This window comes from Ammospiza nelsoni, chromosome 26, assembly GCF_027579445.1.
Source record: "Ammospiza nelsoni isolate bAmmNel1 chromosome 26, bAmmNel1.pri, whole genome shotgun sequence".
NCBI classification, from domain to species: domain Eukaryota; kingdom Metazoa; phylum Chordata; class Aves; order Passeriformes; family Passerellidae; genus Ammospiza; species Ammospiza nelsoni.
Genome location: NC_080658.1, coordinates 1,504,189 through 1,527,954, shown reverse-complemented (window position 1 = coordinate 1,527,954; position 23,766 = coordinate 1,504,189). Strand labels below are relative to the sequence as shown.

The following is a 23,766-nucleotide window of genomic DNA, read 5'->3' as shown; positions in this document are numbered from 1 at the left end:
CCTGCACTCCTGGGGAGTTACGGTTACCCTGGTTTTACCTGCTTGCTGCAGCCTTTCATCTTGGCTCTGTTAATTACTGCTGAGTGCTCTGGCAGTGCTCTACTTGTGAAGGGAAAATGAAGAATGTTCATTCGGGATTAGCTAAAGACAGGCTGTAAACACCACGCTGGCCTTCCAGAGGCAGCTCCTCCTGGACCTGGCCAGGCCAAGTCCAGCACAGGGCTGTGCCAGGGCTGCTGGAGGCTGGGCTGGGCTTGAGCTGTGCTGGTGGAGCTGGAGCAGTGTCCAGTCACCCTGGCAGCTCTCTCACAGCAGGGCTGGTGCCACAGCAGAAGCCTCTTGGTCACACATGTGTCACCTTGAGGGCTGGGAATTAAAGACCCTTGGCAGGGAAACAGTGAAAAGAGACTGTGGGTGCTCACACGGATCTGCTAAAGCTGATGGGTGACGGCAGTTTCAGTAGAAATTGCCAGCACAGTTTGGGTCCCAGGAGCAGGCAACAGATTGGGGATAATTCTTGGAATTATTGTGAGACTTAGCAGAATGCTCTGAAAGTTCCTCAGACTGTGAATGACCTTCCCATTCAGTGACCTTTCCTTTTGTTTATTCTCCTTCCTCAGAGATGCCTTAACCCCTTCTCCCTTCCAATTCCCTGTTAAGAAGAAATTCCAGATAAGTGTAATACAGCTTTAATAACAACACTAAAAACAGAGGGAGGGAACATGCTTACAAATGTTCCTTAATGTCTTTTCCAGGGTTGCTCATAAAAGTTGAGGTCTAATTCAGTGTTAGAGGAGCCAGTGCTGTCCAGCGCACAGAGAGTTTATAAGGACTTAAATAAAATACAAAAAATAGGCCCAATAATTTTTTGGAGGTCATCTTTAAGCTACTAGAACAAAGCCTTATTCTTAGGGGAGGCTTTCCAGGCTTCCAGAGTACTCCAAATGCTGTCCACTCAAGGAAAAGTGGAGCCAAGGAGGTTTGCAGGAGCTTAGCAGGAGGATTTGCTGTTTCCAAGTGGGTTTGCAAACCCGGAGGAAAAAGCAGTGTCAAAGTTTTGCTTCCGTTTCCCACTTCTGTTAATTTAAGCTGATGACCTACAAATTAACTCACTCCAGCCTGCATCTCCTGCAGACTCCTGGCTGTTCATGAAGAGTCATTTAGCTCCAAGGGGAGGGGTTTCTGCTCTTTTTGCACTTGGGTGTTTCCAGAGCCACTGTGGATGTCTGGTGGGAGCTGTGATGGAGAGCCCTGAGCCAGAGTTCCCTCTGGAAGGGAAACCCAGGTGTTTCTGCAGAGCTGGGAGCCTGTTAGGGGCAGTCATCCCCACTGTGTGTCTCTAGTGAAGGTCTTGGAAGGAGGCTGGAGGGGAGGAAGTCTTTATTCTGACAGTGTTCCTCCCTCCTCTCCCAAGGGTGTCTTAGTTACAAGTGGAAAGTTCCCTGCAAGTTCCTTTTTTTTTTCATTCTTCCCTGAATAGGCATGTTCAGTTTTTATTTATGGACCCAAATGGTGACTAAAAGCCGTTTTCAGTGAGTGTGGCCTAAACTTTTAGACATGCAGATCCTTTTTTAGTAAGGATAAAGTGTAGTCAATTACAGAATACAGTAAGTTCTGTGAGCTGGGGACTTGGGAAGCCTGAACCCTCCTCCAGCATCTCGATATTTCTGCTGCAACAGCTTTTTTAAAGTGGATTTCTCTGGGAGTGTATTCTTTCTCCTCTGTCACCTAACTGGATTTTATGGAGAGTGAGTTAGAGGGACTGTGAGCAGGGTAGGGACAGCCCTCAGGACCAGTCCAGGCTGGAGGATGAACAGATGGAAATCATTTTGGGATTCCAGGACTGTGGAGGGTTTGTGTTTTGGACCTGGTGAGGGGCTGGACAGTTGACCAATGTATGTACTCATTGGAAACCACACAGAGCAAATTTTGAGCCTTCCCTCCATGGGAATATGGGTTTGTTTCTCTAACTCATCTTTGACTTTTCACAAAAATTCAGTTTCTAGTACTTTGATTTTCAGTCTTTCTGGTCCCTGTTACAGAGGAGCACCTGAATATGATGTTGGGAGCAACTGGATGAGCCCAGAAACAAAACTGGCTATGAAATTTTCCTTGTTAAACATATTTTAAAACTTCAGCTAGTCCTTGCTTTTCCTGTAAAGTGGTGCATTAATATGGTCATTGGGGTGTGTTAATGAAGAGCTACAACAAGCTTATGCAAATTTATGTGAAATTAGAGGATTGGCATATCAGGCAAGAGATCAGGGCAACTTTTTATTATTAAGTTGACATGAAATATCCTATGAAAATGCTAAATAACTTCAGCAGTAAAAGGAAAATCAAGTAACTGTTTCACTGGCAGCACAGCTGGTGCTGTGGGTTATTTGAATGCAATTTAAAAAGACATTTAAAAACACAGTTTTAGTGGTAAGGAAGGTGGGTGAATGACCAGAGACTTGTAGATGGATGGGAAGAAGCTGCAGTGTAGAGAAACGAAGAGTTTTTAGTTCTTTAGTTATTTCTTTTTACTTGTTTGCTCTAGTTGGGTTAAACCCAGACTTACTCTGACAGTCAGTGTAGAACTCCTCTGTGTGTGTGTGGGTTAATTTTTATCCATGCTCTTGAAAGAGAAATGGGAATTGCTCACACTGGAAATCACCTGGCTCATTCGGAAATGTACTTCTGGGAAAGTAGGTTTCGTATACACGGGGGAAGAGACTTTCTTGAAATCCCGGTTTCAGGGAAGCAGTGGGGTTCCTTCAGCCACTGGGAGTTTAAGCATATGGAGATTTGTTCCCCTCAGCCCTGTCTGTGTTACATGTTATAGTCAAATTTGTCATTTTTAAGACCCCTGAGCTGGCAGTAGAAGCACTGAAAGCTATTTCCTAGGTGTAGCTCAGGGATTTTAATGATGAAGTTGGTGAGCTGCTGGCATTGAGGAATAGGAGCATCCACGGCTGGAGCTTTCATGGAGGCCTGGAAGGGTTCTGTGAAAGATGGGAGTCGCAGTTCCAGCCAGGCACCAACTGTGGGAGATGCTGGGTTCTGGAGGGCTGTGCGTTCCTGTTTCTGCTCCCTGGTGCTGCTCTCCTGAGCAGCTGGGGCTCCGGGGGGGAGGAGGCCGCGCTCAGCGTGGCGAAGCGCGAGCGCCGCGTCCGCATCTCGCTGCCGTTTTCAAAGCGGTTTTTGATTTATTTGCCCCAAGCGCGGCGCCTGACCGTGTGTTTTGCCTTCCCCGTGCAGGCTGCCCTCGGGAGCGGCAGTGGGAGGCAGTGGAGCTGGCCTCGGCAGCGGGAGAGGCTGGACTTCCCGTGTGTCTGTGCTGAATGGCTGCGATGGCGCCCGCTCTCACTGACGCAGCAGCCGAAGCTCACCACATCCGATTCAAGCTGGCTCCCCCGTCCTCCACCTTGTCGCCTGGCAGTGCCGAGAGCAACGGCAACGCCAACAACATCCTCCTGGCTGCCAACGGCACCAAAAGGAAAGCCATTGCTCCGGAGGATCCCAGTCTAGATTTCCGAAACAACCCCACCAAGGAAGAGCTGGGCAAGCTGCAGCCGCTAGTGGCCTCTTATCTCTGCTCGGATGTAACATCTGTCTCTTCAAAAGAGCCTCTGAAGCTGCAAGGAGTCTTCAACAAGCAGACAGTCCTTAAATCTCACTCTCTCTTATCTCAGTCCTTTTTGAAAACAAGTGATCTGTTGGGGAGGCAACCAGTGTTGGAATTCACTTTGGAGAATCTAAAAACAATGAGTACCAATAGCCAGCCACCTCTCCCGCAAGCGCCTGTGAATGGCTTGGCCAAGAAATTGGCCAAAAGTACCAATTCAGACCATGAAAACTCTAGTTCTCTGAATGGTGGGAAGTGTGCTTCTCCTTCTGCTGCCCTCCAGACTGTTGACTATAATACAGGAGGTTCTGAATTGGGGGACTTGAAGACCGGCTTGACCAATTGCACTCTTCCACACAGAAGCCTTGACGCAGAGCACGCAACTCCCTTTAGCAATAATAGCACTGCGAATAAACCCTCCCTGAACTCCGCAGAGCAGCAGTGGGTGCTGGAGGGCGGCAGCGGGGACGCGCGGGTGCCCGGTGTCGGCAGCAGCAAGCTGGAGGAGCAGAAGCCCTCGGTGCTGCCCGCTCACCACAGCGCTCTGGACTCGGAGATGAGGACGAGGGCCCTGCTGCGGCGGCAGGCGGACATCGAGAGCCGAGCCCGGCGGCTGCAGAAGCGCTTGCAGGTGGTGCAGGCCAAGCAGGTGGAGAGACACATCCAGCAGCAGTTGGGCGGCTTCTTGGAGAAAACGCTGAGCAAGCTTCCAGCCTTGGACCCCCTGAGGCATCGGAGCCAGCTGATGCTGACCAGAAAAGCAGAAGCAGCCTTGAGGAAAGCTGCGAGCGAGACAGTTACTTCGGAAGGCCTGAGCAACTTCCTGAAGAGTGATTCAATATCAGAGGAACTGGAGAGATTCACGGCCAGTGGCATGGCCAACTTGAGATGCAGCGAGCAGGCCTTCGACTCGGATGTCACTGACAGCAGCTCGGGGGGAGAGTCGGACGTTGAAGAGGAGGAACTGACCAAAGCAGACCCAGAACAACCCCACGTACCACTGTAAGTAGCACTCACTTGTTGCCTTTTGCTGGTGGGGAGCAAGATGGCAGATAAATATACAGTTTTTGCAGGAACCCTAAATTTTGGACAGTGTTGCGTCAAAGAATTGTTAAAACCGGTGTGGTGTGGTTTGCAGCACGTAGAGCACTGAAGATAAGTTTCCTCATGCTTACTGGAAATAATCTTTGGTGTTTTTGGAGCAGCAGGTTGTGGAAATAGTGGCTGGCTGGAGTAGTGTGAGCTGCAGATACAAACCTGGAATGTTTCTCTCCAAGATGCTTTGGTCCTGTCTCCTGAAAGGAAATGCTTGTTGTTTTACAATGGGAATATTTGTTGTAAGCCTGTTGTGTAAAGTAAGGCCAGTCTGAATCTGTGTAGCTGACAGCATATTTACCATTGAGGAATTATTTTAATTGTTAAATGGACTGTCTGGAAAAAAGTACTCAGAAAGGATTTGGTTCAAGTGCCAGCGGAAGTGTGAAACGAGTGTGTTCCCTTCTTGAATCTGGGAAATTACTGCTGGGAATTTTCTTCTTGTCTGTGAGTTGCATTAAATGATGACAACAGCTTCATAATTATGTTGTTAACTGGATGCTGTTTGCATAAGTATTAGGTGTCAGTGTGCGTGTGGAGGAGGAAGATCCTTCTTCAGGCAAAAGGTCCTGAGACAGGTCAGGGAAGAAGGGGTTTTTTTGTTCCAGACCCAGAATTTTCCCTGGGACTGCATATTTTTGCAAAAATCTTTTAAAAGGCTGTGTTCTGAGTTTAGTCTGTGTGAAATCTTGCTTGCATCAGTAGATGGTCTCTTCCACCCTGATGGATGTGTTGAACCTCAGTCTGTGAAGTGTCATTATGGTCAACAAAAAGGTCCCAGCATGGGCACAGAGGTCCTGGCTGGAATGCCAATGGCTTTCACATCCAGGCTGGAAATAGTCACCAGGACTTCTGAATTCCTGCACTGCCCTGGGGCTGTTCAGATCTCTCTGGAGAAATCTCTGAATGGATTTGGATACCTTTTGTCCAGACTGTGTTAGTGACTGGTGGAGGGCTGTGTGACACGGATTTTACTGAGCTGGGTGGATGTGAACTGTGGGCCCTTGGTAACTCCAGCATCCTCTGAGAACATGCTCATGTGGATGAGTGCCGGTAACCAGATGTTACAGCTTTTGAATATCAAATTCCAGCTAAATGTCACATTATGTTTTGGGAGGGTGACGCAGGATGAATTTCTGCATGTGAAGTTGTAAATGTGGTTTGAGATTGGGTTTCTCCCAGTGCAAAGCTGGTAGCTGGCTGATCATGTGATATCTCTTGGGTGGACATAAAGGGGTTCTTGTGCTGTTAGAAACAAGAATTTAGTAACTTTATTCTTGTTTTATAACATCCACAAACTTACTGTTGGGATTAGTAATAGAATTGTATTTCTAAGTCTTGTAGTAGTTATTGGAGGAGACATTTGACTAAAAATCTGTTCAAAATAATATTAAATTTCCCATATTGTGGGTTTCATGGCTTCACGTGTTGTCTAGCAAAGTGAAATTTCCTTGCCACTCCTTAATCCCAAGAGGAAGTGCAGCATTCAGAGACACGGTGCGTGAAATTCTGCGCTGACTTTTCCGCCCCTTGCGTTAGTCATGCCTTCACGTTCTGAGTGCTCTTAAAAAGCCCAAGATTCGAAAGCTAATAAAAAGGCTGATCCCTCTGTTGTCTCTGGGTTCAGAATGGTGTGTGTGCACACTGGCATCTGGGCCAGGCCCAGCAAAGCCCGTGTAAAGTTGGTGCCTGTGGCCATTCAGGAATGAGCCATCCCTGCGCTGACCGTCCTGTTGGATGGGTGCTGTGACATTGGCCAAGCTCTGGCACTGCTGAGCCTCAGTGCCTGTTGGTGCTTGTTAGTGGAGCTCCTCAAGTCACCCTTCAGAGCTGGTACAAGCTTCTGAGCACATGTAAATACCATTCTTCTCCAGCAGTGCTAGGAGCAGGAAGGAAAGAGCCGAGTTTTCCACTGGGAAGCTGCCTTGGGCCAGCTGATGGTGCAGAGCCATGTTGGACATCTGTGTGAGGGCAGAGGCTGCTCAAGGAGAGCTGGAGTTTCTGTCTTTATGAATTTACTTCTTTAGGAAGGAAGACATGAGCCCTGATTATTTTAATTTTGATAGTGAGATGGAATATGTCAGTGTGGAATGGAGACATTCCAAACCCACCTGGATGTGTAACCAGCTTTAGGAGACCCTAATTTGGGTGATCTCCAGAGGTCCCTTCCAACCCCAGCAGTTCTGTGATTCTGCACACTCTTCATTGCTCAGTCACCGTCCCTTGGTTCTGCGTTGCTTCTGGATGCCCCTGCTTTCCCTCCAAAAAGTTGTTTAGTTGTTGTAAACCTGTTGTATATTTGCTTCTAGACCTTTAGTGAGAGTTGTGGCACCAGCAATGGCTGAGAGCCTGCTGGCCATGAGTGGCCATGTCACTGACCACCTCAGAGATTCAAGCAGGAGCACCCAAAAGAGACAAAGACACGTTTACATCATGCTTAGATAAGAGCTGACCTTTGAGTTTTTCTGGTGTGGTGACATTCCAGACCCGGTATCTGGTCAAGGACAGACTTTGAAGCATTTGTATTATTCTGACCTGCCTGATCTCAGCCACAGAGCACCATCTCCCTGAGAAATTCTTCATTCCAGTAGTGTTAGGGATGTATCAGAGCTTGGTAGGTCCTTTTAAAGCACTCCCAGACCTGCTGCCCAGGAAGGTGCTGTCATTCAGGTGCGTAACCAGGCCATCATGTAATGCATAAACAAAGCAGGGAGGGATTTGTTACACCTTTGGGAAGCCCTGCCAGCCATGGGCTTGGTTTAAGGAGGTGCTCCTGGTTCTCAGGCTGCCCATGGGGAAGGCAGGTGTGTGCAGGCAGGGCTGGGTTGTGCCGAGTGCTTTGCTTTGTGTGCATCAAGGACCACCGTGCTGGGTTGTGCCTGCTGCCAGGGTAGCAATGCACAGGTCTGCTTCACAGCTGAGATTGCCTGGGGTGTGAGCAGTGCAGAGGGAGGATCAGGAGAACAGCTCTGCCTTTGCCAGGCAGTGAGGAAGGCAGGTGGGAGAATCCAAACTTCCTTGGCTGGGTGTGACTGGAGGCAGCAGCGCCTGAGAAACCTGTGCGACTGTGAAAGAGCCCAGGTGCCCTTTGGGGGTGGGCAGGCCCTGGCACAGGTGCCCAGAGCAGCTGTGGCTGCCCCTGGATCCCTGGCAGTGCCCAAGGCCGGGCTGGACAGGGCTTGGAGCAGTTTGGGTCAGTGGAAAGTGTCCCTGCCGTGGCAGGGGTGGCACTGGATGGGCTTTAAGGTCCCTTCCAACCCAAACCATTCCATGGTTTTATGTTGCTGTCAGCATGCTGGAACTGCTTGTGAAACATGGTTCAGAGAAGGACATGGAATTCTTCCCAGTGCTGGAGGGCTGCTGGCTGAAACCTGGTTTATGTGGCTGAGTGATAGTTTAGAAAGTCACCAAAGTCCTGTTGTTTCTGTGTCCCTGTGCTAATACATTTAAATAGGAAATATTTCATGTGGCTTGTACACTTTTATAGTAGTTGCTCTTCTCAGAATGGTGGTTTCTTTGGTTGTGTTGGATTTGCCTGCAGACAAGTTTAATCAGAATTTGTCAATTATTTTTGGCTGGTTGGTGACCTGTGCTATGCAGTGATGTAGACATGAGCTGGTGAGTGGTAGGTGACTTAATTCAACTTGAGTCTGTACCATGGAAAAATTTTCTGAAAAGGCAATGAAACCAAATATTTAACTGGGACTTATCTTTTAGCTCGGGTTTTCTTATCTGGAAAGTCAGTGTTTGGTTGGCAGTTGCATTGAGCTGCTGAGAGGGAACTGCAGTTCCTAGTGACCAACTTCTCACACCCCTGGCTTCCCACAGAGCCTTTCCAAGGGTCAGACAGTCCCTACAGCATTCACTTGTGGTTGTTATGATGCCTATGGCCACGATGCCTGAGCACACTTTAATTATTCCCATTTACTGAAGGGAAATCCCAGCACCTTGTGCACTTTGGTGTTGCAGTGAATCATTTCACAGCCCGTGTGTTGTCTCCTCCCTGCACTGTGTCACGTTGTGCTGCTGGGATTTCAGAGTCGCTGGCTTGGAGTAGTAATTAACATTTCTTTCCCAGCACTGATTTCCAAGTCCTGTGTTGGAGATGAATGCATGGGGCATTTGGGTTGGGGGTTGCCTGAGGGGTGGCTGCAGTTGGTGCATCAGCTGACTGAGAAATGGGATTTAGGGATTTTAAATTTTTTCCCTTGATTATGTTTTTCAAGTGATAAATGATAATGAAGCCTGTATCTCAAGGCCCATTAAATGATATTTCTCAAATCCATGACTTTATGGAATTATGGTTCAGATGGCAGTTCCCACACATAATTCAGAAATCAAATCACACACCATGGGGACTAAGCAAACTTTTCCTAGTGGTCACAAACATGTTTCATTAAATGATTTATGCAGAGCAATCCTAAAAGTTTGTCTCTTTATCACCTTTTCAGTCACCTACTTGACGCTTTGGGTGTTTTTTGTTGAATTTTAGCTGTGCTTGAAGGTGCTGATGACAGCAAGGTGCCTAACTCTGTTTTTTAGCTGTTTATGAGAACTTACTTGTGTGCTGTCTGAGTTGTTAGTCTCAGCAGTGATGTGTTGGTCAGGAGAGAAGTCCTGAAAGCTCTTTCAGAAAGAGAGAGCAAATCCTGAAATGTTTTTGCTTAGCATTTAAAGCAGAACAATGGAGCAGCTGATCGTTCAAAAATGCTTAATCAGGTATCTGAAGTAAGTAGGACACTCCAAGTCCCTCTTGCTTTTAAGGAAAGAGGGCAAACAAGAATAGTCAGTTATTTCTCAAAGAGATGCTGGTCCTAGTACACTTTTTACAGATATTATGGGTGTCTAATAAGTTGTTTCTGACTTTTATTAGAGCCTTGATCCTCATGCAGACCTCAGTGGAGAATGGCAGGGAGGTTTGGTGTAGGTCAGTGGTCATCCACAGACCTCAGATAAGGCAGCGTGGTTGTCCTTCATCTGAGAGGGAGTTTGGTGCTTTGGTTTAAATTTATTTATCTATGCTGAAAGCCCCTTCCACCCCAGAGCAATCTGAGGTTCTGTGAAGCAGCACTCAGAGGTGGGTCACACGTGCAAGGAACAGCATTTGGATCAGTGCTGTGAGGAGGAAAAGGTTTGAATTGGGCGTGTGGGGAGTTGAATGCAGACAAAGCATCTTCCTGGCAGATGCCTTTAGTGCCCCTGCAGCGTTTTGGGTTGTTCTGTTCAGAGCCAGGTCTTCTCTCCCTGCTTGTCAGGCTGGCCTGGTGTATGGAAGATAATGCAGAGGGCTGGGAATGATTTGTGTCTGCTGCTGCCAATAAGCTGCTCTTTTGTCTCTCCAGCCCTTACCCAGTGGGGCAGCGAGGAACAACAGGCTCTAGTTCAGATTTTCTAGGAGTTGTGGCTGACACTGTGAATAGGGTTGTATAAATATTTACTTTACTTTTCATTTGAAAAAGCCTGTCGCAACATCTGAAGCAGCAGAAAAAAAATTTTTTTGGAAGTTTGTGAATGTGAACTGGTGTTGAAAACCCAGTGTGGTACTTATCTGCTTTGCTGCAGCCTCTGAAATTGAAGTCAGTGTTTGAGCGAGGGAAAGGGGCCCTGTTTAGAGCTAATCTCCAATATTGAAGGCTAATATACCTCTGTGGGGGATGGGAAAAGACTTTTACACTGTGTTACACCCGCATCTGCAAGCTGACCCAGCTCAGAGCTGCATTTTTATTCATGCTGGTACTGACAGAAGACAACAAGCGACTGCATGGCTGAGCTTACAAGTGGAGCAAGGGTGAGCGTGGAATTGATTGTAAAGGTGCTCCCAGGTGTTTTCCTCAAAGATTTGGGGTTTCATTCTGCAGTGACTTGGGCACCCCCCCTTCTGTTCTCTCCTCTCACAGATCCGTTCTGGTTGCACTCGCTCAGCAGTGCTACACTTCCAGCTGGGGGAAAATGTTTTTCTTGCTAAACTGGCACTACCCCAAGAGATTTTTCCACGGAGTGTGTTTTGGGCACACCCTGGATGTGGGGCGTTTTGCAAGTGTCTCCTTTCAAAGGCTTGGAGAGCTCGGTGTCTCTGCTGGGCCATCCTCAGATAAAACGCTTTCGGTGGGGGAGAATTAAAAAAATTGGCTTAGGTTTTATTTGCTGGATTTTGGAATGAAAGGAAGGGCTTAAAAATATTAATAGGTGAGGGCCTGTTTAGTGACTGGGAATTCAGATGGGAAGTGGGAAGAGAAGCTTGAATTGCCGTTGGGTTTGTTGCAGTTGCCCTTCTCATCTCTGGAGCCAACTGGGACTGATTCAACTCTCCAGTGCATTTGGAGTTGTCTCTGGTTGTGGCTCTCTGCATTTGAAAGATCTGCTTTCACTTGAAGTACTGGAATGGTTTGCTTAAGTAAGATCCAGCTCCTTCTTTTCTTTACCTTTTTTTCTTTTTTTTTCTGTCCTATTTCTTTTCACCCCCCCTCTGACCTTCCCTGGGATAAGGTTACTTTCTGGAATGCCTGCTCCAGGCTTGACCTCAGCACTGAACAAGCTATTTATGGGAAGGGTACCTGGCACAGGCATGCCGAGTTAAGGATTTGCTAAGGATGCCTGGGATTTTCCTGTAAAATGTAAAATGTGCTGTTTCACTGCATTGCATCAGCACTGAGGGGCACGCTGCTTTGCTGAGGGAGAATGTTTAAAAGGGGACAGTCAGAGTCTCGTGCTGTTGAGACTTCCTGTTCACCGCTTTTGTTACGGGCTCCAAAATTCTGCAGCAGATTGGTCACGTGTGGAGGGTGTTTTCCCTTTTCCTGCCCCTCCCAAACCAGCCTGAGCTCTGTGCCAAAGTGTGCCTCCCGTGTGCCAAGGTGTGCCATGCCAGTGCTGTCCTGGCTGTGCCGGGCAGGGAGGGTCAGCTTGGGTAGGGAGGGCAGATCCAGGCAAAGAGGGCAGCGCTGGACAGGGAGGGCAGTCCTAGGTAGGGAGGGTGACCATGGGAAGAGAGGGCAGATCCAGCAGAGAGAGCAGATCCAGGCAGGGAAGGCAGCCCCAGGAGGGTCACCCTGGGCAGGGAAAGCAGCCCCAGGCAGGGAAGGCAGCCCCAGGAGGGTCACCCCGGGCAGGGAGAGCAGATCTGGGCAAGGAGAGAGAGCACAGGGCAGGGAGGGCAGCCCCAGGCAGGGAGAGCAGCCCCAGGGTGTGTGTTTGGGGCTGCCATGGGGCCAGGATCTGTCAGGTTGGTGAGGTGAGCTCCTGACAGATGGCTGCTCTGTGCCCGTGCTCGTGTGCAAGCTCGGTGTCTCAGTGCAAAACGAGATGTTCCCTGCGATAGCGGTGGCACAGCTCGGCTGGCACATCCCGTGACGCGCCTGCTTCTGAGGCACTTCAGTCCCTGCTGGTTATGAATGAGCACGGGGTGCTCTCTGCACAACTCCTGATTCTCTGCTTTAAAGAGGTACAGCTCCTGTCTGTTCGGTCTGTGCATCCTGCCTCTGTGAATGCACTCACAGAATCACAGAATGCTTTAGGTGGGAAAGGACTTTAAAGTTCATGCAGTGTCACCCCTGCCATGGCAGGGACACCTTCCACTGTGCCAGGCTGCTCCAAACCCCAGTGTCCAGCCTGGCCTTGGGCACTGCCAGGGATCCAGGGCCAGCCACAGCTACTCTGCTCAGAATGGAATTCCAGAGAGTTTTGAATGTCATTTTACTGCTTCAGAAGTGCCTCCTTACAGGGTGGATTTGTGACTTCGTTTGGCTGCTGGCTTAATGAAATATTCAGTAATTTAAAGCAATGCCAAAAAAACCTAAAACACCCCCCCCTCCCCTATAATAGTGACTTTTTTAATATTAGGCTCAAAACATTTGATCATCAGATTACCCAAAGAGGGAACTAAGGATGATCAGGGTTCTCCTCATGCAGCAGAGCTTTAGGCTTTTGTATTTTGTGACATTTTTGCAGTTTCCATAGTAACACATAACGATGTTGTAAGAAATGTTGCAAGAATTTTATTTGTGTAAGGGAGGACTTTCAAATATTAATGGAAAGCAGTGTGAATTGGAGGGAAATGTGTGTGATGGGAGGCAGAGAAGGGTTTGATGTAGTGCCTGGAGTGAGCAGCCATCCATGCATTGAACTGGTCTTGGCCAGCAAACAGGAAAATAAGAGAGCTTCAGTCATCTGGGAAATGTTTGCCACAAAGTCTTTCTGGTGCTGTAGGGGAAGCTTGGGAATATTTGCTGTTGCTCGTTCTCCTGGTCCAGGTAAAGAACATTTTGTCTCCAAAATGCTCTCATCCCAGCCCGTGTGCAGTAGGAGCTTCAGCTCTTTCCATGGTGTTAAAGATTTGGAGCTGTTACCCACTGGCATTCATGGGGGGCTGTAGGTTTAGCTGAGATAAAATTGGATGTCTTCCTTTAGAAGCCTTGAGGCAGCTCATAGGCTCAGTGTGCATTTCCTGAATTCCCTGGTGGCTCCCCTTTAATACCCAGGGCTGAGCTTTGGCTGTTTGAGGGCTGGTGATGTTGCATTAGCAAATCCATTCCACTCCTGAGAGGGAACCAGAGAGGATTTTTTTGTGGTGCCATGGACAGAAATCGCGACAGGGATCTGTCTGAGCAGGGCACACCTGGGTTGGAAGGTGCTTCAGTGCTCAGTGCTCCTGGCTCTGCTCTGACAAAATTAACCTGTTGTGCTCCCAGCTCCTGCTCCCTGTGCTTTGATGCAGGAGGTGATGGCTCTTCCTGTTCTAGTGACTTTTTTCTCCCCCATCCCAGTGGCCAGGGGCAGAATATTTCTGTTCAGCAGCCGTTGCTATTCCTAGGCTGGGCCAGTTGCATGAATAAAAATCGCAGCAGCTAAATCTGCCTATTTTTGTGTGAATTGGAGCCCTTCTCCATGTGACTTCTGCTGTTCCCATGCTGGCTATTTCAAAAAAATGAGACAATCAGCCTTCTGTAGATGTGCATTTTGAATGCAGAACCACTTGCAGGGCTCTTGCTCCATGTATGCAACATTTTGTGGTGTTGCCTTTTACTGTCTCAGGCTAAAACAAGAAAATTATTCTCTCTCTGCTCCTTTCATGTCGTAGGGGGCTCTCCTGCCATTAGCAGAGATTTCTGAAAGTCAAAGGCAAGGTGCTGTTTATACTGAGACAGCAGAAAATAATGTTAAGAAACAAAGCACCTTAGGAAATCTCCCAAGGCATTAACCACTGTTCCTACATCAGGGTGGATTAAATTGATACAAATTAATTTTCAAGTATTTTTCATTGTGATGGACACAGCTGAGTGTCGTGTAATGACTTCTCCAAGAATCGTTGTGCGCGTATTGGTCAAAATCATCCCATTTTAAATAAAATAAATCTGTTTGAGTAGTAGCCAGCCACTTGAGGAAGATTCCTCAGTGTGGTGATTCATACTGTGCCTAAAGACTGCTTTCCATACTCAGCCCTCTCTCTCCCCCTACCATCCCCCTCTCCCTGCCTCTGGAAATGGGCAGGAAGCCCGAACCAGCTTAACTCTGACTTATTTAAGCCTACTTTTAATAAGTAATACTTGTAAAAAAAAATCTTACCTGAAGGCTCTGATTGGCATTGTGTTGTGTGTTAGATGTTAACCTGGTTTATGAAGTGTGTAACTGCTGGTTTTTCTTATTTTTGGCTGCCTTTTTCCTGCATTTTAAATTCTTCCTAACAGGCTGGAATTACATCTGTCTCCAGTTACAGCGGTTCTGTGCTGGTTCACTCTTTTGTGTGAATCTTTCACTTGTCAGACCTGCCCCAGTGCCCCTCCTCGAGTATTCATGGCCAGGTCTTGAACGGAAAGAGTTCCGTTTCCTTTTGCAGCTAATTCTCCTGCATGCTGCCTCTTGAGATAGTATTTATTTCAAAATGGGATCCTCTGAGGAGAGAAAATTTTCATGACCCATCCCAGTTGTCAGTGGCACAGCTCTGCCTTTGTTTTTTCCCCCCTTTTCTCTCTGTACCAGGCATGCTTTGATTATGTTAAACTCCTGAAACCAAAGCCCTCCAGGCTGGGTACAGGTAAGCCCTGATCAGATTAGCTGCTCTGCAAATTGGGTTGGTTGTTGTGCCAATGTTTTCTTGTGCTTGGGCAATGAATTTGTGTACTAGGACAAGGTGCTCCTCTCTGAAAAATTAAAGGAAAAATGACTTGATTGAGTGTTTTAATGGCTTTAGTGAAAATTATCACAGGATATCTGGAGTTGGAAGAGGATCACCCAGCTCTGCACAGACCCCTGTGCCTCTTTTGCTCCCACAATAAAAAGATGCTCAGAGTGAAAACTTTGTAGTGCTCAGTCCTGCAGCTCCTTGAAAGAGGAGGATGAGGAGGAAATGCAGTGGGTGTTTTGTTCGTTGTTGTCACGCCTGTGAGGATTCTGGTTGTAGATGATGCTCGGAGCAGCACTGACTGCAGGACTCCAGCAGGGAGGGAACCTCTGCAGCCCCTCACAGCCTAACAAGGTGGTCCCCACTAATGAGGGTCTGTTCTGGAGCCCAGTGTTACTGGAGGAATCCTCTCTTTATTGTTTTCCTCTGATGTCGTGGCATTCCTCAAAACCCCTTTCATCTACTTCTTGTCTGCTTGTTAACAACCATCTGCATGCAGAGCACTTGGCTACTTTCAGTCTTTGCCTTACATAATTGAAGTTTCCCCCCCCCTCCTCTTTTTTGGAGCTTTCTGGTAGGAGTTTTTTTTCCCTCTCTGATGTAGGTGTTTGAATTTTTCAGCTAGTCAAACTAGTATGTAAAGTGATCTTCCTGTTCTGGGCTTGCTGCAGTTGTCATACTGGGGAGAAAAAAAATTGGTTTTACTTCAGTTTATTAGGCATGGGAGAAAACTTTGCTGCCCAGAGCAGCTGTGGCTGCCCTGGATCCCTGGCAGTGCCCAAGGCCGGGCTGGATGGGGTTTGGAGCAGCCTGGGACAGTGGGAGGTGTCCCTGCCGTGGCAGGGGTGGCACTGGGTGGGCTTTAAGGCCCCTTCCCAAACCCAAACCATTCTGTCATTCTGTAGAACTGTGTCATTTTCCTTCCAGTTTGAGAGACTGCAACTAAAATTTTCAAGAAAGCGTATCCGGGGAAACCTTTTCTCTTTTTTTCTCTTTTTTATCTTTTTTCCCCTTCTTTTTCTTTTTCTACTGTTGGGTCCTACAGAGCTCTGCTGGAGTTTTAAAGTGAGTTGGATGCTCATTGCCCAGCCATTGGGGATTTTGTTGGATGAGGAATAGTGGGATGTGTCTGTCCTGGCTGCCCTTGGGAACTGCTGACCTGGTACAAATGGGAGTATTAATTGAAGTAATGGAGCTCTCCTGGGTTTCACTTCATCTCTGAGAGTAGCTTGTCCAAAAGCATCTTGGTTTATTTATTTAGCTGATACTTGGTGGGATAAAGGGGGTTCTGAGAATTTGTGGTTATCTCCTTAGCTGTGGCTCATGCTGCTGTCTGAGACAGGAGACAGGCAGTTCCCCTCCTCTTCCTCTTCCTCCTCCTCTTCCTCCCTGCCACAGAGAGAGCAGAGCAGCTGCCCAGCCCCCTCCAGGATTAATCATCTCCATCGAACCTCTGATCAGGTTTTGACACACACCAGGGCAGAGAGCTGATGGAAAAGTGTTGTCTTCTTTCACAGAGAGGTCATGGAGAATGTAGAAATCCATGCAAAAATCTCTCTTTTCCAGTCACTGTAATTGCCTGTTAGCTCAGAGCTGGGCAGTGTCACTTCTAAAGCTGCATTTATTGCACAAGATTGTGTGATGATTTCAGAGGGACATTTTCCCTTTTACCAAGGCTCTTTTTTTATTTAGATGGAAAAATCCCACCCTCTCTAGTAGTCATGAACTCCCTGGCCCTTTGAGGGAGCTGACAGTGCAGAGCTACACTGGCTGATCACAGTTCCAGTTCTTACCACAGCTCATTCCAGCTCTTCTAATGAAAAAAAAAACTCATATCTGTTCCAGAGCTGGGAATCCTCTAGATGTGGGGAGGTGCAGATGTGTAATGGTTTGGCTGCAGGTCCTGCTTGGCCCTCTGGACCCTTGCAGGCTGTGCAGTAATGGACTCGCAGCCACGGCTCTTTGTTCCTGCTACAATGACTTTTGTGTTGGCTTTTGTTGTGAAACTCTTGGCTCCAGAGTTTGTGAATGTGTTTGAAAACCTCCCATGTGTTGTTGGCTTTCTTCTGACACGTGCAGGGAGTTGGATGGGCTGGGGGAAGGATGCAGTCCCAAAGCAGGGAACCCTCAGCTCAGGTTGGGGTACCCTCAGATGGATGGGGAGCATCCCTGGGGCTTGGAGGGCTCTCAGCCTCTTTGCAGCGCTCTTATAAAGTCCCCATAGGTTGAGAACCTCTGTTCTGTTCCTTGTGTGAACCCATTTTTAGTTTTTCCAAGCGTTCAGGTCTGGATGATGTTGTAATACTCCAAACTATTCTCGTTTGCTGCCTTTCCTCATGGATTATTATTTTACTGAAAGTTGCCCCAGTTCAGTTTTTTGGCTCTTAAGCTGGCTTTTAGATATGTGAGTGTGACATGCTTTGTTTCTGCTTGTAAATAAAAAAACTAAATGAAAAAAAAGGCCTAGTATTCACATCTCTAGAAAAACCCAACTCTTAGAAAGTGATGACTGCAGGGTGAGTAATGCTCCATTCACTCCCACTCCCTCTTCCCCCAAAAGAACAGGAAAACCCTCCTGAACACATCTTTGATAAAAAATCCTCCTGATGAGATTGATGTCTTGATTTTTTTGAGAGACTGAGATTTGGGATAACGATGGAAGCTCTGCTGCTTGGATGAGATGTTTCAATGCCACCAATCAAAACATCTTCTAAAAATATCCTGTCTTCAGGAAGAATCCATTCTTGCAAATTGGCGCCCAGTATTGCAACTGTTGGTTGCAAAGGGTCCAAATTAAAGAAGCAGACTGATATTTCTCTGTCTGTTCTCCCTTTCCAACTCCTTATAGAAATGCTGGATATTTATTGCAGACTTCACACAGCATGAAAATAAAATTAGAGTATGAGGTGCTCCAAACTGTGGCACTTGAAATGCAGTGGAGTTTGCTCAGAAGGTAGAAAGTGGCCTGATTGCTCTGCAGATACTTTTGTTCTGTCTCCTGCCTTGTGTCTTGGCATGAAACAAGCATTATCTAGTCCTTGTGAAAAGTCCTGGAGTAGAGAGTGTGTCTTGGCTGAACCTGATTGAAAGGGCTGAGGAAAATCTATCCAAGAAAAATAAATTTCTGGTGGAGCAGCCAACAGAGTGTGTGACATGAATCACTTCTGGAGGGATGGGGGTGGTACAGAAAGGTGGTTTTGATTTGGCTCTGGGAAATATGGCTGAAATGGGGGGATACAGGCCATTTTTATGTGTCCTCACAGACACAATTAAGATATAACATCTCTTTATAGCCTAAAATACTTCAGTTCTTGGTGTTTTCTCACCACTTCTTGTTCCCATGGCTTCTCTTTCTACCTTTTACCCTGAGCTTTCTCATCTTCTTTAGATCTTACAGAAGAGCTTCTCCCTTTTCCCCTGCTCTGTGGACCATGGAGTTGGGTATCTCAGATGGGGCAGTGTTGGCTTTCATCCCAGAGGGAGTTTGATGCGTTGGTTTCAATTTAACTTTCTTGGGTGAGGTTTTGGCTGTTTTGGGGCAGAGCAGAGAGAGCCTCATCCCCAAAGTGCCAGCAGGGACACAGCCCCACAGAGCTGCTGGTGTGGGTTCCTGGGCTGCCCCAGCTCTGGGGTTGTGATGGTGTTCACAGGGGTCTTAGGATGAGGGAAGAGATGAGGATCTGACTTTGTGTTTCAGAAAGCTTGATTTATTATTTTATGATATAAATTATATTAAAACTATACTAAAAGAATGGAAGAAAGGATTTCATCAGAAGGCTGGCTAAGAATAGAAAAAGAAAGAATGATAACAAAGGTTTGTAGCTCGGACAGAGAGTCCAAGCCAGCTGACTGTGATTGGCCATTAATTAGAAACAACCACATGAGACCAATCCCAGATGCACCTGTTGCATCCCACAGCAGCAGATAACCATTGCTTACATTTTGTTCCTGAGGCCTCAGGAGGAAAAACCCTAAGGAAAGGATTTTTCACAAAATACCATGGCTACATGGGGGTTATTGCTTTGCAGAGGTTCCTCCTCCCAGGGCTGTGTATGTAGGGAGGGAGAGGAGCTGAAAATCAGCCCTGGGTGTCAAGGGCATGGTTCCCTGCTGCTGTCTGTCCCTTCCCAGCCTGTGTGTGCTGCCTCCCCTCCCTGTCCCTCCCCGTGCTCCTGCAGGTGAGGCAGGAGCTCCCCTGTTTGCCTTTACAACAGGGAGGAGCCGTGTAGCAGTGGCAAACCTGCCACGTCTGCTCGATACAGACCCGCATTGTCCTTGACAAGGAAAGAGCCTTCCAGTAACTCACCTTGCCAGCAAGAAATCGGATTTCTTTTTTTTTTTTTTTTTTTTTTTTTTTATTAAGAGCAGCTGAGTTGCTTGGAATCAGTGTGGTGTTTAGTGACACCCAAGGAGGTTGTACTTTTGTGAATTGAAAATGCTGCTTAATTGCTCAAGACAGCAGTTTATTCTTTCACGTTATGGAATTCCAGTCTGTGTGAACCCAGCAATGTGGCTCTGAACTCATTATTTTGATTTCTTGCTCGCTGCCTTGACGTAGTAGGAAGCATCTCTCCCTTGCAGAATGAAGTGCTGAATCTGTTTTAAATGAGATTAAATTAATACTGCGTTCTGGGGAGCTCTTTTACAAAGAATCAGCAGCATTCTGCTCTTCTGCAGGATTGTGTTAATCATCAGGCATGAGCTGCAGGACTGTGGTCACATAAAGCTGTGTAACAGCCCAGCAAAAAGCTGGAAAATGCTGAAGGGATAACTCAGGTATCTCTGGGAAGAGAAGCAGGCTGCAGGAATCCTGAGTCACAGAAATAAATGGAATTGACTATGTGTTTCCCAAACAGCAGCTGAATCCGACTGTTCCAAAATAAAATGGTTTTGTTTTCTCTTTCACATGTGACGTACAGTCCTTTTTATATCTTCTGGTGTTTTTAAGCTATAGGGAATTGTGAATGATTTGTGTGAATTTATGGTGAGTTCTGAAAGGCTTGAAAGCATTTTGGAGTGTGTGTGTGTATGTACACACCAACCAACATTTTAAAGAAGCCTCTGTGCTGATTTAGACCCCAGCAGTTTGAGGCCCTTGCTCTCATCTCTGTAGCTACAGGTATGGTTAAGTTTCTTGGCTGCAAGGAGGAAATCTGCAGTCTCTTTTTCAATGCAATCTTAATAGAATTTTATTAAAGCAGATTTTAGGAGAAGCAGGAGGTGAGGTGTAGGTCACTGGGTAAAAGCTAGCGTGTTTTGAGAGCTTGAATATGGAATCTTAATGTGTGTGGTAGAGTTCATCCATGTTGGTTAGAGGTTGTTCTAAAGTTTGAAACACAAGGTTTAACATCTTCTAGCATTTTTATCTTTATGTGGATAGCAGGATGCAAAATGTTTAAACATGGTTCAGTTCCTGTATCTTGATGCTTTGTTTCTGGCTTCTGCACCACCAGTGTTTTATCTCAGTTTTCTGACTTGCTGTGGCAAAAGCAGAGAGCTGTTAGATAAAGGGGCTTTTAAAGATGGGACTTGTCAGTAAGAAAACAGCCTGTAAGCCTTGCTTAGTCAGCCTTTTGATGAAATTAAGTGGTTGCAAATTATTTTGTTCTTAATAAATTAAACTGAATGCAGTTACTAGTTTGTCCAGGACTTTGTTTATAAGGTCCAATAGATTTCTCGGAGCTTTTATTTTTGTTGTAATTTCTGTTTTTATATCAAAGGACGTAAACCATGAGTTCTTTGTTGCCTTATGAAGGTCAACATCCTATATCATGGACTGGTGTCTCTGGGGAGGAAAGTTTTGCCCAAAACCTGCTGCTTTTTAGCTCACATCAGCCTTACTCTCCCCTTTTTTCTTCCAAACTGGAGACTCTGAAGGCATCTGCTGCTACACTTGTAAATGGAAGGGGATATACTGGAGAGGAAATATTGCCTGTGCATGTTCTGTGTCTCAAGCTGCATTTATAACAGCATTGCCTGTTGCCCCATATTCTCAAGGATGAGGCTTTCACAGGCTCTTAGCAGGAATAGTTGGCATATTTTGCATGCACAGATGATTCTTTAAAGTAAAATAAGTATAAATTATCCTTGACCAAAGCCCAAGTGGGTTTTGCAGCATTTTGTTTTTTTTTTCCTTAGGGAAATAAGGGGAAAGTGCTGCTCTGGGAGGTAAGACTTTATCTGTGGAATGTGCCTAAACATCCTCTTGTAACTCTTCCCTGGTGAACACAAAGCATCTGTGCTGTCTGTAACACTGCTTGCACTGAGCTGAGGAAGAGCTGGGATCAAAAAGAGCCACGGTGGTGCTCTGAGGTTCACTGGGTCACTGTGGCCACCTCTGTGCACTCCCTGAGCTCTCGCAGCCCTAACAGGTGTCTCCCTGCAAATATGTGCCAGTGTTTGCTGTCTGCTGGGGGAGAACAGAGTTGCTTTGTTGCTGTTTGGAGAGAGGAGGGAAGGCAGCCAAGTTCAGTGCTGCTTCATGGCAGAACATATCTCAGTGCTTTGAAGTTGTGTGCTTTTTAAAATCAGACCATCCAGACTGCAGCTCTGCAGTTCTTTCTTGCATTCACTGTAATGTGCTCCAGTTACAGACATGTTCTTCTACTAAGATTTCTTCTATTAAAATTCTGGTCATTTTTAATCCTCTTTTTGTTACTGCTCTGATGTTTGGGAGAGAGGCTACTAGTTCTCTGTCCTTTTGGGGGACACACAACAAACCCAAAAATTCTGCTAATCAGTCATCTTCTTGGTCTCAAACACCACCTCTTTCAAATACCTGGGCTCTAACTTTGGACATAAAGACTGGACATCCCTTTAACTCCTAGGACATAAAAGCAAAGATCTTGATGCAAGAAATACTGCCTGTCAAAATAATTAATAAGACCCCGGCAAAGGTTTTATTTCCTGGAGAGTGTTCAGCTGAACTTGATGGCTTCCCCATTCCTTTTGTGGGAGTCTCTGGATCTGGGTGCAGTTGGAAGCTGAAAAAGATCAGGATGTGAATCACCTGATGTGCTCCTGAGTGGGGGAATTTGGGAGGAGGGTGGCAGTGGCATTTGAGTGGTTTTGTGGAGTTTTTAGTCACTGGGAGACAGAATTCTCAGAACAGGTAACAGAACATGGTCTCCCTTTATAGCAGCCGAGTTTCCACAGGGGGAAGATTTGTGCATGTGTGTCCTGTTAAATCTCCCGTTTTCACAGGGAGCTTTGGTGTGGAGTTGAAGGAGGGGTACATGGTGTGCCAGGCTGCTGGAGCTGGCAGTGCACTGAATTAACAGCCTCCTCCCTGAGAGCTGCAGCTCCTGGGAATTGCCAGCACAGATTGAACTCCATGCACTCCATGGTGGATTCTCCTCCCTTCCACGCAGCAGGAATTTCTGTCCTGCAGGATGCACTGGGCACGTGATGGGGGTGCTGCTGTTGGGAGGATGATTTCTTATGGCTCAAAGTGCTTCTGATCATTCCTGAAATAAATTGCTGTTATTTCTGCTCTCGCCTTGCCAAATACCCCAAAGCTGTGTGTTCACCTTTCCCCAGCAGCTCTGGAGCTGTTGGGTAGAGCCAGTCCCCTGCTTCTGTTCCAGTTTCTCTGAAAGCAGAGAAGGAAAGCTTAATGGGTAGTTTTTAATTTCCTTAGTAGACAGTTCAGAATCCATATGGGAGAGAGACTCTGTGATATCTGCATTCTTACTGCGTGGGGAAGATTTTACTTCACAGCTCTTTCCCTCTTAAACACCAGAGAGTCTGTAGTGAAGCTGTTTTATAGAGAACCATGCTTAAATGGTGCCATGAGCACTTGGATGTCTCTCTGCATGTGAGAATGTATAAAAGCTGTTACATCCTTCACTGGTGCACACCTTTCTGGGAAAATCAGTGTTAATACGTCTCTCAGTAACTCTTGCAGCTGGAATTTGTGGCCTCAGCAACTATTTCTTTTTGCTGTGATTGGAAATACTTGAGCATCTTTTTATTCTCATGAGGCCAAGGATGGCTCCTGTTTGTCCATGGGGAGGGCTTGAATCACAAATTTGGGGTTCAAACATGCAAAACATTTGTGGTGTCACTTGTGGTGACATAAATTGGTGGATTTTGCACAGGAGGATAAAGCCATGCTGCTGTTTGGGATGGGTGAGAGCCACGCCAGTGGTGCCCAGATGCTCCCCAGGGCACCCAGAGCAGCAGCCCCATATCCCAGGATTTGGGAATCACAGTAACAAGGACAAGATTCACAGCTCCAGCCAGGCTGGTTTTCATTAGGAGTAAAGAAAAATGTGAAGCCCTAGGAATTTTGTCAAGGCTTTTGATATGTGAGTACTCAGTGTTCTGCAAGAGGAAAATAAACTTTGATTAAAGACTAAACTCTGTTCCAGAAGCTGCCAGCACAATACAGAGAGGCTTGTTCAGATAGGAGACCTGAGCTGGGTGTTTGGTTGGAGCCACTTGCTGTGGCTTTCCATGAGACTGCCATGCTTTTTGTGGAAACTTGGAAGCTTATTTGATTGCTTCTTGCCTGAATCTCGATTTGGAACTTACTACACATAAATATTTATATAAATGTTCAATGTTTTATATATAATACTTTGGTTGAATCTTTTAGATCTTTTCTTTCGCTAAAGTTTCTCATTGAAGGGGTTTGGTGTCTCATTGTGAAGGTCAGAAAAATTTTATGGGCCTTAAAGTTGAGACTTTTCAAGCTCTGTGGGTATCCCATGACAAAAATGAGGTTGTTTCTTTTCCCTCTTGTTTTGAGGATAATCTTCTGCCATTTAGGAATGGTTTGTGATATTATTTGCCTTTAGGAACTTGACTGTGTGGATTTCTGCCCCATGTCTCCAAAAAGCAGACATTTGTGGAGCTGTGTACTGACAAGCAGAAAGACAAAATCGGAGTGATCTGGTCTGGAAAGAATCCAAGTGTTTTAATTTGTGTGTATGTAATTCTA

General features: G+C 46.5%; 1 protein-coding gene across 3 annotated transcripts in view; it reads left to right on the top strand.

The window, feature by feature from the left end:
• KANSL1 (KAT8 regulatory NSL complex subunit 1) overlaps nucleotides 1-23,766 on the top strand; it is a 68,922-nt gene that overhangs the window by 6,786 nt on the left and 38,370 nt on the right. For all 3 annotated transcript variants that reach the window (XM_059489060.1, XM_059489059.1, XM_059489058.1), the window contains exon 2: nucleotides 3,244-4,612. In XM_059489060.1, the coding sequence (XP_059345043.1) occupies nucleotides 3,327-4,612 (1,286 nt within the window). In that variant the 5' untranslated portion in view covers nucleotides 3,244-3,326. The remainder of the gene's footprint in view (nucleotides 1-3,243; nucleotides 4,613-23,766) is intronic.